We start from the raw sequence: 16,793 nt of genomic DNA, 5'->3' as shown, positions 1-16,793 counted from the left end.
ACAATACGGAAAACACAAATAAAAAAAAAAAACTTTACAAGAATAACGGTTATTGGCGTTGAACTTTGGACAATTTGATAAAGTGTAAGTGTTATATAGTGCAATACTAAGACATTGCTTACAGATGTGTTATAGCCATGGGTCTGCAGACATCAGGACTGTTCTTTGTCATCTTCTTGTCTAAAACATTTGGAATACAGCTGGATGGACATGGGTACAGAGGTGTTCTCATTGCCATCAACCCAGCCGTCCCTGAAATACCAGATGGTGAAGAACTCCTTTTGAGGATTGAGGTGATGGTCTCTATTGCATTATACAATACTAATGTTATTTTTTCATGTAACGTGGAAAGGTAATTTTTGAATATAGTATTAGTCTGTCTGATGATCCTTGTTTGGGTTCCCTCCCTTGTCTATTTCAGGATATGATAAAAAATGCATCTTACGATTTATCCAAAACTGCTGGGAACAGGTTTCATTTTAAGGAGGTAACCATATTAGTTCCTTCAAACTGGGAAGCCAATGGGAACTACAGAAAAGCCACAACTCAGAGGTACGACAAGGTGAGGTGGAAAACATTCATATCTACATATTCATTTTCGTTCAGTGGAGCAGATATCTTTACAAATGAGTTCATACTTAATATAGTTGTCAAATTTTCAAAGAAGCCTACCTAATTAATCAAAGAAAATATGGTAGCCATATCAGTGTGGAAGTAAAGTAATGATGTGAAAACAAAGGTTTATGTGGTTTCAGGCCCATGTCATTATTGATGAACCAAACCCCGCATATGGTGATGAGCCCTACACCCTCCAGTATGGCCAATGTGGAGATGAGGGCCAGTACATCCATCTCACCCCAAAATTCCTGTTAGATGACGGGCTTGTTGTCGTGTATGGAAATAGAGGTAAGCCCAATGACTGTGCTGATGTCTGGCTTGGGTTGATTGGGTTATGGGTCATTTTTAAAGAAAGAATTATTGTTTGTATTTCTAGTGAAGTCAAATCAAGTCAAGCTTGTTTATATAGCACAAAGACAGATCATTCAATGTGCTTTACATAAACAATCTACTGTAAGCTCCTTGCTTCTTCTCCTTGTTATTGTTGTCCCTGTGGTTAGAGGATATTGTTATCGGGTCTGTCCATCTCTGTGTCTGTGTCTCTGTGTGTGAGCGTGTGTGTGTGTGTGTGTGTGTGTGTGTGTGTGTGTGTGTGTGTGTGTGTGTGTGTGTGAGTGTGCATGTGTGTGTGTTCGACATAGCTGATTTATCTATATCTATTTCTATATATATTCCTTATTGTGCCAACTTATAGGTAAAGTGTTTGTGCATGAATGGGCTCATCTGCGATGGGGTTTATATGACGAATATAGTGATGAAGAGCCATTCTACATGTCTGGAAAGGGTGACGTTGAGGCAACAAGGTGACACATATTTAAATATCTGCATGAAATGTTTAATTTTCACTGTTTCATGGTCAAAAGCTTTCAGAAGAAAGATGACTATTATTACAACAGCAACAAACTTTATATATTTGGAGTTATATAATTCAGCTTTTACTCCGTTTGTTAGATGTTTTGTATATTTGTGTGAGAAACCGTTGAAGTAGGCCCTTAATGGAGCACAACGAGTGACCTCTTGTCATTACAGATGAGCACATACTGCTGCACAAGTACAGGTTTTTATATAACGGCATTTCATATTTCATATTTCATATTTGGTGTGCTTATATCAGATAAGGAAGGTTTTGGTGCCAGGGGGATTTCCCCCATATGCCTTCAAACTTATTTTGATGCCGTACTGACTTACGATAAGGTGACAGTGCCCATTAGGGGAGCAGTGTCACCATTATCTGTATTCTGTTCACCCCACAAAATTATCTGCATTTTGTATTCTGATGTTAAACCAGACGTGGTGGTGGTTTATACTGGAAATCAGGTAAATATTGTATTTTTGTAACCTATATGCAGTTGTCGGGATTAATGTACCTACTGTCTAAGCAAAGGTTATTGAAACCTTACTACAACTATATAAACTAAATAGCCTAAATAGACCACTAAATGCTTTAGTGTATGCTATGTCATTACACACATTCATGTTAAAGGAACACTTCACCGTTTTTTCATATTAAACTATGTTATTCCCTTAATTAAGACGAGTTGATACATAGCCTACCTCTCACGTTTCAATGCGTGCCCTCACTGGTTCTGGCGTGCGGCGCAACTTTGATAGCACTTAGCTAGCCCAATGCGTTCACTGGATCCAAACAGATAAGAGATGAAGTTAGAAGCTATCATTAAGCGGCAAATGCTCGGAATGTGTGAATTCAAAAAGGCTCATGAGATGAGTAGCCTAGTTCCTTTCAGAAACTTATTTTCTGTTTGTTTTTTACTTGAAATTATGTTATGATTATGAGTCATGTGGTCATCTGGTTAGCCAAAGGCATGGTCCAAACTCTTCATATACATGTACAGTTTTTTCCAGACGTTGATTGGAGAAATTAATGGGAAAATACATTTCTTAAGACAGACAATTCATTTATAAATGTTGCACTGTCACTTTAAGATTCTTTTGCCAGCTAAATCACTAAATCACTTACATCATGTCCAACAAACAGTGATGTTAGAGACATATTGCTGAAATAAACTATTGCAGTCTGATGCAAACTGTTTTCATGGCTTAAACTAATACATCACACCTAAAGTTTGATAGGAAGCTAAGCTTAGCAGAACACAACACACATTGAGCTTTCATATAGCTTCTGGGTTAACTTCCTAGGTTAAGAATCTCATAATTATGATTTTAAATGTCATAACTTTTACTTAGTATGCCATAATTATGACTTTGAATCTCATTATGTTGACTTTATAGGTCATTTATATCATAATTTTGACTTAAGGATAAAGGTAGTCTTATAATAGACAATATAGCTGCAGTGTTGCTTTCTTGCTCTCTTGCTTTCGCACTTCCACATCTACCCTCAACGGACTGATTAGGCTTTTTTCCATGGTTTATGTCATGTCTTTATATGTAACCTGCAATCATGTGCAATCTCCATTTTATAATTTTCTTCAGGTGTAGCATCAACATGACTGGAAACACATCTAAAGAGATTTGTGAAACAGACCCAAAAACTGGATTGCCTACCGCTGACTGTAAATTTATACCAGATACCTCTGCAAATGAGTCTATAATGTATTATCCCAGCTTAGACTCTGTAAGTTAACAAAAGAGATTGGAGTTTCCAAAGAAATTATCTATTTGTTATTATTCAGTAATTTACATGTAAAATTATTTCCATACAAATTGTCAACATCATATTGTTTCAGAAACAGTAAAGTAGCCATCACCTGATAGTTTGCTAATGATTGTTACCTCTGCCAAGGAGGTTATGTTTTCATCAGGGTTTGTTTGTTTGGTTGTCTGTTTGTTAGCAAGATAACTCAAAAAGTAATGGATGGATTTCGATGAAATTGTCAGGGAAGGTCAGATATGACCCAAGGAAGAAACGATTAAATTCGGGATTCCGGAGGCGCTTATGTTTTTTCGCTTAGTGGTGTAATGGCATGGTATGGCCACGTGGTGGCGATCTGAATAGTTTAGGTTCAAATGTATGACAACCTAGACAGAACTAGAATAGCACTCAGAGAGTGCAGACCTCCGCCTGTATTGCTCTTTTTAGGTTGTACTCTTTGAGTTATATTGCTAACAAGCAGACAAACAAACCCTGATGAAAAACTTCCTTGGCAGAGGTAACAATACAGGTGGAGGTCTGTGCTCTCTGAGTGCTTTTAATAGTACTGATGTAGCTTATTTGGTAATTACTAACAATTATCAATAAATAATTTGATAACTTTGCTTTTTATTGTGCCGTTTTATTGCTATATATATACACACACAAATAAAGTATACTATATGTAGTAGCTATGTCAGTGTTATGCAACTTTTTCATGATTCAGGTGGTAGATTTTTGCACAACGGAGACTCATAATGCTGAAGCCCCAAACAGACAGAATCAGATGTGTGGTAACAGAGCAGCTCTGGACGTGATCCTCAACAGCTCTGTGGATGCTGGAGTTCCAGAACCATCTTCCCCCTTCCCCAATGTGTACCCAGCTGTGTGGAAGGTACAGAGGAGGGCCAGGGTTGTGTGCCTCGTCCTGGATGTATCAGGAAGCATGGTGGTAAGTGTTGTTTTCATATTTTCAGGGTTTTGGATATCAGGATGCATTTAATGAAGTTGCCTGTTTCCAGTTATATGTATGATATTGGAAATACAATAAAGATTTGCTCTCATTTCAGGGGCGAAGGATATCGCTTTTACGACAGGCTGCAACACTGTTTCTTAAAGAGATCATTGAGGATAGAGCTCAAGTGGGAATTGTGGAGTTTAATAGTGCCGCTTCAGTTCTGAAAGGCTTGACTCCGATTGATGGTGAACAATCCAGAGAGACACTTGTCAGGGCACTTCCAAATAATGCAGGCGGTGGAACACGAATTTGCCAGGGTATTAATAAAGGCCTTGAGGTAAAAAAAAAACAAGTGCTTCAAACTCTTCAATATGACCCACCCATCATTATTTGACAATATCAGAATCCCCTCTTCTCTGAGGATCCAAATAATCAGGTGTTATCTTTTGCAGGTAGTTAGGGGGGATGATCAACTAGCAGAGGGAGATGAACTCATTCTTCTTATGGATGGAGAAGCAAGTGACACGCAGCTTTGTATGGGGACAGTTGAAAGTACTGGCACTATTGTGCACACTATTGCTCTGGGCCCAACAGCAGACAAGTTACTGCAAGTTATGGCAAATAAAACAGGTAAGATGGTCAAAGTATAGCATTTAATAGTTCTAGCACATTTCAACCCACAATTATTATTATTATTATTATTGTTATTATTATTATTATTATTATTATTATTATTATTATTATTATTATTATTATTATTATTATTATTATTAATAATAATAATAATATTATTATGTATTGAGTTAAGTCAAAATTAGATTTCACAAGAGATAGATACAACAACACATACATTACAATTAATGCAGTTGAAATAGGAAGACCCTGTAAATAGCAGCATTAAAGGTAATCAGTAAAATGTTCATTGATGTGAGGAAATAGGTGTGCACGCACGGCAGAGAACAAACTGTTTATACTGTTTTGGCACACAGTGTCACACCTTTTCAGACTGTATACTGTAAATGTGGTCAGGAGAAATATAAACCTCTGCCCCATAAAATGTATCAAATAAAAAAGTGTGCAAATAATAATTGATTTTTAGTTGTCAGGATTGTATCGAAGAAGATTGACTAAAGAATTTGTTGGTATTTGTTGGAACCTATATCATGAGTGTGGAGGGGGGTGGGTCTGGGATGCCAAACACCACTGTTGAATGTTCTTAAATGAATGGAATGTTTTGTTGAGCTGCTGATATAATTTTGAGTCATTCTTTCTTTGTTTTTCTCAAAGGGGGGATTTTTCATCAGACATCAGACAGCATTGACTCCAATGCCTTAATAGATGCCTTTGCCTCTCTTACAACATCTGATGGAAATTTAACAAAACAAGCAATTCAGGTGAGGAAAATACATATTATCATATTAAAACTATTACTGCACATCATGAATAAACTTTGACATCTTTATGTCTTCTGACTCTTTATAGCTTGAAAGCTCTGGGAAAACAACACTTGATTGGTTTAATGGAACCTTTTCAGTGGACTTTACAGTTGGAAATGGTACAGTTATAACCATTATCTATCAAGCTTTGCTTCCCAGAATATCCATCAGAAGTCCAAGTGGGGACTTGTTCAGTGGTTCAGACTTCACCCATGACAGTTCTACAAAGACCTTATCTTTGAAAATACCAGGAACTGCAGAGGTAATGCATCTTTGAACAGAATGGAGCATGCATGATCCATCAACAGCCTATAAACACAAGAGATAAGCTTTACTCATCAGTAATCAAAGCCAATTCTATATAACTATATTTGGTCAAACAACAATGGTGGAAATCAAGATATAGATCAAAGAGAAAAGCACACACTGTCACATCTGTCAAGCAACAATTTGTCTCAATTTTCCACAGCTTGGAGAATGGCATTACAGTCTACTTAATGAGGGTAGTGCACAGGCGATGGCAGTCACCGTAACCAGCCGTGCTGCCAGTGCTGATGTGGCCCCTATCATAGTGAAAGCCCACATGGACCAGACATCCTCTGATGGTAGCAAAGCCATGGTGGTCTATGCATCTGTCACTCAGAAGGGATTACCTGTTATACTGGCAAATGTCACAGCCACATTAGAGTCTAACACAGAGAAGATACCGCTACAGTTGGAAGATAAAGGCACAGGTAACTGCAGGGGAATATGAAACCATAGTAGCCCTACTTTTATACCAGGGGACATACTGTATAGTAACATTGTGTTAACTAATAATATGTAAAGAAGGAGGAACACCAGAGCAACACAGAATGTTTACTAAGAATTCTTAGTAAACATCTGTGTAGCTCCGGCGTTCCTCCTTCATTAGTTTAAGCTCGTCCCTTCCAGTTGATTCACTAGTTGTTTGCAGAAGCGCATATAGTCTACCCTTTTTTTTTAATAATATGCAAATTACTTGTCAAATATTGGGAGATATTGTGGGTGTTCATCATCTCTTACGGTGCATTTATCTCCTTACACTAGGTGCTGATGCCTTCAGGCATGATGGCATTTATTCAGCATATTTCACTGAGATGAAGACAGGAAGGTACAGCCTGAAAGTGAGAGTAAAAAACAAGGACATAGCCAGGATCTCTACTCACAGACACAATGGAGCACCTTACATCCCTGGATATGTGGTCAACGGTAAGGAGTGAAAAAAGGGATTAACCGAGATAGATAGACAGATAGATAGATATTCCTTATTTATCATATATACTGTATATGTGTATACATAAATAGCTAAAATAAAAAATAAAAACTTGAAGAACTTCATAGAAAATGATCAAATTAATTTGAAAAATAATATTAGTTAAATAAATGGGCAAGAAAATAAAGCTTGTATCAGTTATGTTTATCAAATGAAACATTAAAATGTTTACCATTTTGAATTTTTTCGTACCTTAATAGGGCAACGTATCCTGGGAGATACAACTCCAAAATACACAAAATATTTTAAAAATGAGTATGGGAATGATTTCCTTAGGTGCAAAAGAGACAAATAATAACATGAAATTATTATTTTTTTCAACTCATTTTTCACCTCTGCCTGTTTAAGGGTTAAGCAATAAGCCCCAAGAGGCCGTAGTTTACACTGATTTTAGAACAGCTAGGGGCGTTGTTAGACACGATGCGAAAGCGGAGTGCCTAAAAACCCCCTTGGCTGTTCTAAAATCAGTGTAAACTACGGTCTCAAGTGGCTTATTGCTTTTCCAAAACGGTTGCAACATCGAGACGCATCTACTCTCACTTTTGTGTAAGTTGTGTTAGGGCAGTACTAGAACTATAGAACGAAATAATGTGGTCAAGGCGCATGTTTGTGTTGAGTTTTACAACGACATTGAACGCGATTCAGCCAATCATAATCAAGGACCGGAACTATCCTTTTAGAAAATACATCATACATTTATATACAGCGCCCTCCACAATTATTGGCACCCCTGGTTAAGATGTGTTCTTTAGCTTCTAATAAATTCATTTTTTTTCCAAATAATATAGGACCACAATGAAAAAAAAGCGTAAAATCCAACCTTTAATACAAGTGCATTTATTTAGAATGAAAAAAATCCCACATTAAGAAATAATTATTCTTCATAAAATCACCTGTTCCACAATTATTGGCACCCCTAACAATTCCTAGGAAATAAATGTAATTAAAGTATTTCTGTCATTTCTGTCATTTCTACAGTAGTTTACAAAGTCAATCAGAGTATGTAGGAACATTTAATTAGTAATTCTTAACATCCTGTTTCCCTGGGCTATCAATATGACTTGACACAGAGGCCATTTCTCTTCAACATGGGAAAGACAAAGGAACACACTGTTCAAGTAATGCAGATGTGTGTCGACCTTCACAAGTAAGGCAATGGCTATAAGAAAATAGCCACTCGCACACCTGCCCATATCTATGGTCAGAGGAATCGTTTAGAAGTTTAAAACAACTGGAACAATGGTAAACAAGCCTGGAAGAGGACGCATGTTTAATTTGCCATCACGCACAGTGAGGAGGATGGTAAGTGAAATAAAAAAATCTCCAAAACTCACTGTTACAGAATTGCATCAAATGGTTGCATCTTGGGGTCACAAAGTCTCCAAAACAACCATCAGGCACTATACATGCCAACAAGTTGTTTGGGAGGCATGCAGGGAAAACAACCTTTCTCACTCAAAATCATAAGCACAAACGTCTGGAGCGGTACTGGGCCTTCAACTGGGACCATGTGCTTTGGTCAAATGAGACAAAGTTAGAGCTTTTTGGCAACAAACACTCTAAGTGGGTCTGGCGTAACAAAAAGATGAGTATGCAGAACAGCACCTCATGCCCACTATGAAGTATGGGGGAGGATCGGTGATGCTGTGGGCCTGTTTATCTTCCAAAGGGCCTGGGAACCTTGTTAGGGTGCATGGCATCATGAATGCTTTGAAATACCAGGACATTTTAAATCAAAATCTGGTGGCCTCTGCCCGAAAGCTGAAGATGGATCGTCACTGGGTCTTTCAGCAAGATAATGACCCTAAACATATGGCCAAGTCTACACAGAAATGGTTCACCAGACACCGTATCAAGCTCCTACCATGGCCATCTCAGTTCCCAGACCTCAACCCCATTGAAAACCTGTGTGGTGAGTTGAAGAGGAGAGTGCAGAGGAGAGAACCCAGGTCGTTGGATGATTTGGAGATTTTGTGCAAAGAGGAATGGTCGAAGATCCCTCTTTCTGTTTTCTCTAATCTTGTGAAACATTATAAGACAAGATTAGGTGCTGTTTTATTAGCAAAAGGGGGTTGTACAAAGCATTTACATCAGGGGTGCCAATAATTGTGGCACACATGATTTGATGTAAAATAATTATTTCTTAATGTGGGATTTTTTTCCTTCTAAATAAATGCACTTGTATTAAAGGTTGGATTTTATGCTTTTTTTCATTGTGGTCCTATATTATTTGGAAAAAAAAAGAATTTATCAGAAGCTAAAGAACACATCTTAACCAGGGGTGCCAATAATTGTGGAGGGCGCTGTATAACGTTTGTTTGATATCGCTCATCAGGCCAAGTGGTGATGAATCCCCCAAAGCCTCCTGTCAATCATGAACCAGTGGAGGTGGGGAGCTTCAGCAGGACAGCCACAGGAGAGAGTTTTGTGGTGGAGTTACCCCCAGGATCTACAGGCCCTCCACCATTTCCTCCCTGTAAGATCACAGACCTGAAGGCCAATCTGGAGGGAGACAACGTCACCCTTACCTGGACTGCTCCTGGGGCGAGCTATGACCAGGGAACAGGTGAGGGTACTCTTCAAATTAACTTGTGAACTAAAATTGACAAACAAAAACATGAATAAATTGGATAAATGGAGCCATCTGGTGGCTCATCAAAAGAGATTACCCCATAAACCTATAAACCTCAGGTTAAGCATGGCACGCTTCCTCATTTCAACAGCTTCACACTACCATATCCACTGGAGCGAAGATATGGCCTTGTTGAGAGGCAACTTCAATGGCACTCATCTTGTCAACACATCAGCGCTGTCACCACAAGAGGCTGGCTCCATTGAGGAGCACTCATTCATCCCACACAATTTAAACATCACCAACGGAACCATCATCTTCATTGCAGTTGCAGCTGAAAATGTTGACTCACTGAGATCGGAGATTTCAAACATTGTCCGAGTGGTGAATTTCATTCCTGTACCTCCAGTACCCCAAAGTACGAATGTTGTAGGAATCGCCGTGGGTGTAACCATAGGTCTCCTCGTAATCATATCAGGGACGGTACTGGGAATCGTGTTCCGTAGGAATATCAAGTTCCGTCAAATGCTGCCTTGTCGAAGTTAATTGAGTTGCCACATTAATAGGCCTATATTAGGCATTTGGAGGCCATATTAAACTGTTCCTAAATGTGAGTGGGAACATCTAAAATTATTAACTTTCTTCACTGGCAGCATTGCAGTTGTGTAAAATAGACTACCTTGTATAGATAATTGTATGTATAGCCAACATGAATAAGTAAACCAAGATAATTTATTGTCAATTTGGGTGTTTAATTGTTACATTATCTGTATGATAATAAATTCAAGTTATACCACTGAAACTACTGAACAATACCCCACTAGTACAATCAGTTTTGTAGCTGTCATTGACCACAAGGGGAATCATGTAGTTTGACAGGAATTTACACACAACCTGTCCTGGCAGCTGACTAATGTGTTCTAAATTTCATGCATACCTTATCTATAGTATTCTACTGCTCCCTTAGTCATGTTGATTTGTTGACTTGCTTTTTAATTTTCCTGTTTACATTGTTTACATTGTACTGTATGTTGTGTGTGGTGTCTTAAGCTGCTGGGACCTTGAATTTCCCCTTGGGGATCAATAACGTATCTATCTATCTAAATTTGTTATAATACTGTATGTAATCTATGTTTTTTCAATTATCATTCATAGAATGTGTCTGGTTCTCGACACAAATCTGTAAATCGATTATTGGTACCACCAGATCGTAAAAAATAATGTGATAATTTCATGGAAGATGTTCCATGCTTATACTGCAAGGCATCCAGGTCAAAAGGCAGATTATGCATTGTTATACTCTCAGACTCTGCATTCTAGCTAGCCTGTATTTCTAAAAGAAAGACTCAGGGAGGCACATTGAAGGTTAATATGTTTTAATCCATTAAAGGATTTACAAAAGACACAAGCAACAATGAGAGAGTTTGGCATAGGCCCTGTCCTCAGTCCAGGTCACTGAGCAGCACTGTGCAGAAACATGCAGATCCTGCTGAAACTAGATGGCAGGGGCGGAGCCTACTCCCTGGACGCTTGGACAAAGCCAAACTGGTAGTGGTTAGAGAGGGAGGCTGGGACCATCGAAACATTGTTATTTTATGATATAGAAGAAACATGTACCACCTTGTAAATCAATAAAAATAAAAAATATATGTTTATTAAAGAGTAACTGCACCGTAAAATATGTTTATTTGAGCTGTTGATTGATTGAAATTACTCATAAGTGGTGACCTACACTATTACCAGGGTCAATGTTGTCAAAAATCGTGTTTCCCGAGAAAAGTAACCTTTTGTATGATTTTGTATTGGAGATATAGCTCTCCGCGCCCTCTACAGGTTGAAACATGCCATGACACTTTGGTCCAAAATGCTATTGGAATGTTGACGTAGTCCTGCACTTTTCTACTGAGACTACGTCACCGGGTCGTTACAAATTAGGAATGAAACGCCCCAACACCTGCTGCCCTGATTAGCAGCTACCTGTGATAAGCCAGCACTCATTCCCAGATTGACACGAAATCACCATGGTTGATCGGCTGCAGCAGTGCAAATTTCAGAACGTTTTTTTCCATTTTTTCTGTCTGATTATTTCCATCTCTACTTCTCCCTCAATGCATTTGTCCAGAATCTCCTCCTTATTCTTAGCCATGGGACAGAATCTCCTCCTTATTCTTAGCCATGAGACAGTTCCATGAGACAGTTCATTGACCACTCACATTTTTGATCAATTTCACCCTGCGATTCTGGTTCTGCACAGTGACCTACTGTAGGCCTACTGTACTTCATTTCCTTCCCCAAGGTGGAGTGGTGACTTAACATACTGTAGTTGTAGGACTCACTCTAGTATGCACACAAATAAACTTTCTTGCCAAGAAATCAAATATGCAAACATGTAATGTATACATATGTTTGAGTTGCGTTTGTAAAATGGAAACCAATATATGGAGTCAAAAGAGAGAATAAGGCTAATATAGTAGACTCACATACACTTGCTAATTGCGAGAGAACACACGTAAACACGTTATGCCATTTGATCCTGTAGTTAAACCTTTTCATAAAAAAATGGCCTGCCAAGAAACACGATGTAACAGACTGTAAAACGGATTATGTGAAGAATCACTTTTGCCCTAGAGAACAAAATTACCTTGTGATATGTTTATGGACAAAAGCAAGCGCACACACTCATTTACATTCATAAAAGTTGCAGTAGGGGGAGTAGGAGATGGAAACAAATTGACAAGCGTGATTTATTTACAGAGAATGGACTGAGTGTCGGTCATATTTTGTATTCTGCATCTAGTTGATGAGACAAACTGTGCATGGAGATACTGTACATCCTCTAGTACGGCCAATGTGGAGAGAAGGGCGCCCCAAACTTCCTGCTAGATGACAAGCACATCAACACATGGAGAAACAGACGACCCAGATGACCATGCTGATGGTTTTGTTGATGGGAGCTAAAATTGTGAAAAAGCTACAGTAGTCTGTTCATACTTCTCTGCTCCTATCATCAATATTGTCAAATTGATCAAATAAGAGATCCGATTGACATTTTTGGCGCTGTGAACGCTTTTGCCACTGCACCACATTCAAAACAAAAACAAAAACAAAGTGTTCCTGTACAAGGTGTGGTGTACCTTCATTGACACTCATTGTATTAGCAGACTATGCATATGCAATCACAGACATTCTTTACACTTAACATGTGGAGGATGGATAGAATTTCCATAGGAAGCTATTAGAAGTCATGTAGGTTACAACTTTCAATCTTAAAGCAGCACAATCCTTTAATTGATGACTTCATTTTGATCAGTCATGTTGATGCTCTCTGACTTATGAGAATGGAGTCTCTGACATTGCCACTGGATGGTCAAACACTAGATTGATTTAAAAATACTTCCCCTCACTTACAGTACAACACCCTCAGTAGCCTTGCTCCTCAATACCTCTGACTTCCTCATCGTCGATCACATGTCATCTTCACAAAACAAAAATCTTCAAGACCACAAAGCACTAAGCTTCTGACCTGCGCCAACTTCACAGCTGGCACCCCCTCCCTCTGGAACGTCCTCCCCAACCACAACAGACAATAAAACACCCTACCGTCCTTTCAGCAGCCACCCAAAATCACTTACACCACTGCTCCTGTTACCCTCTTTGTATCTTGTGTGTTTTCTTCTATGTGAAATATAAAGAATATTTGTGTGTCTTGAAAAGCACTATCAATAAAATGCATTAATGCTATCATTATTATCATTATCATCAGTGTTGTGATGTGTTTTGCTGGGCAAGGGTTAGCTGTTTGAGCTTAAATATCAATTACCTCTTTGATATGACAATAGCTTGTTGGCAAAGGGACAGACCTAGGCTATTTATGTTATCTTTTGCTCTCAAATATTTAGGTCAGATCTTGCAATAGACAAAACAATGATGGTGAATCACAATGCACTTTGGATGATTTGATTTTCTCTGTACATTTATATTATGATGAACCTTAAATGTTCAGCATGGTAAAGTTCCTTGCAGAAGTGTCATAACCATGGTTCTGCAGACATCAGGACTGTTCTTTGTCATCCTCTTGTCGAGTACATCAGAAATAGACCTGGATGGACATGGGTACACAGGTATTCTCATTGCAATCAACCCAGCTGTCCCTGAAGATCCAGTACTCCTTCAAAACATTAAGGTGATGACTGCTATTAAAGTATTATAAAGTAAAATACTAACGTTTGTTTGATAAAATGTCAGTTGAAAAGTGATTTCAATTAGTGTTTCTGTAATTACCAAGGCTTTGGCTCTCTCCCTTTACTCTTTCAAGGCATGTTGCAAATAATGCATCAAACTATTTATACAATGCTGTTGGGAACAGGTTTTATTTCAAGGAAGTGACTGCAGTATATTCGTCCCTGCTCATTGGAAAGGCAGCTGTGATCAGACTACAAAACTGAGAGATATGACAAGGTATGAATCCCCCTCATCTGTAAGCGTTCATTTTTATTCAAAGGACCAGAACTGTCATGACTTCAAACAAACCTAACAAATAAAGGAAAACATAGTTGTAGTTAGTAGTATGCACATGTAAACTAAGAGAGAGGGGAAGAGAGAGAGAAAGAGAGAGATCGAGAGAGACCACGATCACATGATCTTGTTGTTGAACTAAGGTTATGGACTAACGGGAATCACTTTATAATCACTTGCATGACACCATAAAACTGAGTATGCGTGCTCTAGAAAACAACACCAGTAGCAGAAAACAAAATAACCTCATGATATTTTATGGACCTTAAGTGCTCACAATTAAATCATTCCTTGATGACGTGTCACCAGAGTTATGACTCATGGGTCAGCTAAATATCTTGGTTGCTTGTACATTTGGAATGTAGCTGGATGGTATTCTCTTTGACACCATCTCAGCTGACCCTGAAGGCCAAGGTCTTCCCCTAACTATCAAGGTGATCACTATTGTGACATCCAAAATACCAAATGTATTTATATTTGTTTATCTGGAATATAAAACTGATGTGCCTCCTGAGGCCTAACACAAATCACAAAAGCTGCAGATGCTAACCCCTGGTTGCCACTCAGACAGGATTACAGTATCTGTTGTCAGCAGGGCTGGCCCTAGCCCATTGGCTGCCCTAGGCGATACTGAGATTTTGCGCAGATTTTGAAACATTCGAACATTAACTGGAAGACAAGACTTTTTATAAGAACACGCTTCAGCCATGGGACTCCTATTAGATAAGTTGCATTTATTGGAACCGGACCTACAATGACTTTCTCTTCAGCATTGTATAGCTAAACGTTAAAACGAGGCAGATATGACATTGCAACAATGTTTACCAATGTAACGTTGCAAAGATTATGCAGACAGTTACGATGGACTGACACACGCTCACATTCACATTAGTCTGTCGAAATCATACGCCGGACGGGTCTTTCTAAATGGGTTTAGTTATTGGGCTATAATTAATGAGACCACACTTTTGTTACAATTGAAGACGCTAGCTCAGCTTTGCAGGCTACTTTGTAATGAATTTCTGTTTCCAGCGTTTCTTATTTTTTTCATCAATGTTTTTAAAAGAAAGAAAGATGCTTTAGGGCGCCCTCCAACCAGTTGGCGCCCTAGGCGGTCGCCTTGGTGGCCTGTAGGAAGAACCGGCCCTGGTTGTCAGAGCCACACTTGACCAAGAGACATTATGACATTTGGCATTGGCATTATGGCTTTTTATGGTTTTATGATTGTGTATTCCCGTACAGGGTGTGGTGAGCTGTGTGCCTGGAAATATGCCCAAGGCTTAATATCTTGACCCAGTTAAGATGGACCCAAAAGCACCTCTGCCATCAGACATCTCAAAAACATGAGATTTTGTTATTGCTCAGTGTCCTGCTGTATAAAACTTCTACATTCAATCAATGAAAGTTTTTTTTTACAATAGTGAGAATATTTTGTTGTACCTTTATTAACAGTCATTGTATCAGCAGACTATGTATACACCATCATGGACATTCTTTACATTTAAAACACGGTGCATCTTCTGCCCTCAGCTATGCGGCTCTACACAGCCTAGACAGCGAGCTAAACAGGGGTCCAGTAAGTGCTCAAGACACTGATGCCGTTTGAGATTGTTTACTAGGAAACCACATTTGTAAAACTGAAAGTACAAAAATAAAGAAGATTTCAATGAATAAAGCTATTCTTTTCTGCATACATGCAAATGACAAACACAATATACCGCTCCTACGGATAAAACAGTGTTAGCTATTTCTGAGCGGTGAAGTTAGCTATAAACTAGCCAGGACGTTAGTTAAAGATTTCTGCTTAAATATAGCATTACCAAACACAAAATACAAGCAAATAAAGGCTAGCTAAGTACATAGCTTAATTAAATTATAACATTCAAACTTACAGATTGTCCCGTGTCGAGGGCGTAGGATGGACAAAGACATGCACATGCATTTCACCGTGTCTCTAACTTCGAAGGCACTAACAACAATGACCACATTGACTTGCGTGCTCAAATTCACTATCAAATAACACCACTAGGTGGCAGCATTTACCAAGAAACAGGAAATATCTAAGCAAGGAACGTCTGTCTGTGTGTCACTCTGTCTGTCTGTCTGTCTGTCTGTCCCACGCATAACTCTCGAACCGCTCATCCGACTGACCTAAAATTTGACACGGGTATTGCTAATGCCATGCGTGAGTGCAGTGCGAAGTTTGGTTGTTGTTGGACAACAAATGACAAAGATATCGTTAAATTAAGCGAAATACAACTCTACCGCAATCCCACAATTCTACCGCTCTCGCACTAGCCACTCCCCCTCACTCTCACATACTCCAGCATAGAAACAAAAAAGCCCATTTCGCTGACACTCACGTTGCCAATCATGGAAATTACTGTCTCACGTAAACAACGGACCGTTTCAAGATTGTGCATGTTGGATAAACATGCTGAGTCTGACACACATGCACCCGGCTGTTACAGTCACATGCACCAGGCTGTTACAGTCACGTAACGTTGCATAGCTTAGGCTACTCAACAACCGCGGTTGCCTAGCGCTTCTGTTGCCTGATCAGGCCGACACACACGTCGGTACCATTCTGTTAAAATTTGCATTTAAAACAGCGGCTCTTCACTCTATCTGGACATCGGCTACAGGCTTAACATTCATTCAAACATCACTCCGAGTTCATAGCACTGGCATATGGCCATGGTCATGCGGTTAACTTTAGACTATAATTTACCAACAATAGCAAAAACGCACGGGTATGTATGTGTCTAATATTGCCATTAGCTGCAACT

The 16,793-nt window shown here is 38.9% G+C and overlaps 1 protein-coding gene across 1 annotated transcript; it reads left to right on the top strand.

Moving 5' to 3' along the window:
* Positions 1–137: 137 nt before the first annotated feature.
* On the top strand, positions 138–15,557 carry LOC134102474 (calcium-activated chloride channel regulator 3A-1-like). The gene is made up of 13 exons (XM_062556581.1): positions 138–293; positions 422–562; positions 756–906; positions 1,313–1,421; positions 3,073–3,214; positions 3,957–4,124; positions 5,670–5,885; positions 6,093–6,357; positions 6,692–6,853; positions 9,253–9,483; positions 9,641–9,907; positions 15,247–15,252; positions 15,535–15,557. Exons 1-13 carry the CDS (start codon positions 138–140, stop codon positions 15,555–15,557), a joined length of 2,037 nt encoding a protein of 678 aa, XP_062412565.1.
* Positions 15,558–16,793: the final 1,236 nt, after the last annotated feature.

The sequence above is a fragment of the Sardina pilchardus genome, chromosome 15 (assembly GCF_963854185.1).
Source record: "Sardina pilchardus chromosome 15, fSarPil1.1, whole genome shotgun sequence".
Classification (NCBI taxonomy): domain Eukaryota; kingdom Metazoa; phylum Chordata; class Actinopteri; order Clupeiformes; family Clupeidae; genus Sardina; species Sardina pilchardus.
This window is presented reverse-complemented; position numbering and strand designations above follow the sequence as displayed.

Coding starts and splice junctions, on each gene's coding strand:
- LOC134102474 (XM_062556581.1), top strand. CDS start 138: ATGGGTCTGCAGACATCAGGACTGTTCTTTGTCATCTTCTTGTCTAAA. Junction 907..1,312: donor TGTCGTGTATGGAAATAGAG/GTAAGCCCAATG, acceptor GCCAACTTATAG/GTAAAGTGTTTGTGCATGAA. Junction 6,358..6,691: donor GTTGGAAGATAAAGGCACAG/GTAACTGCAGGG, acceptor TCCTTACACTAG/GTGCTGATGCCTTCAGGCAT.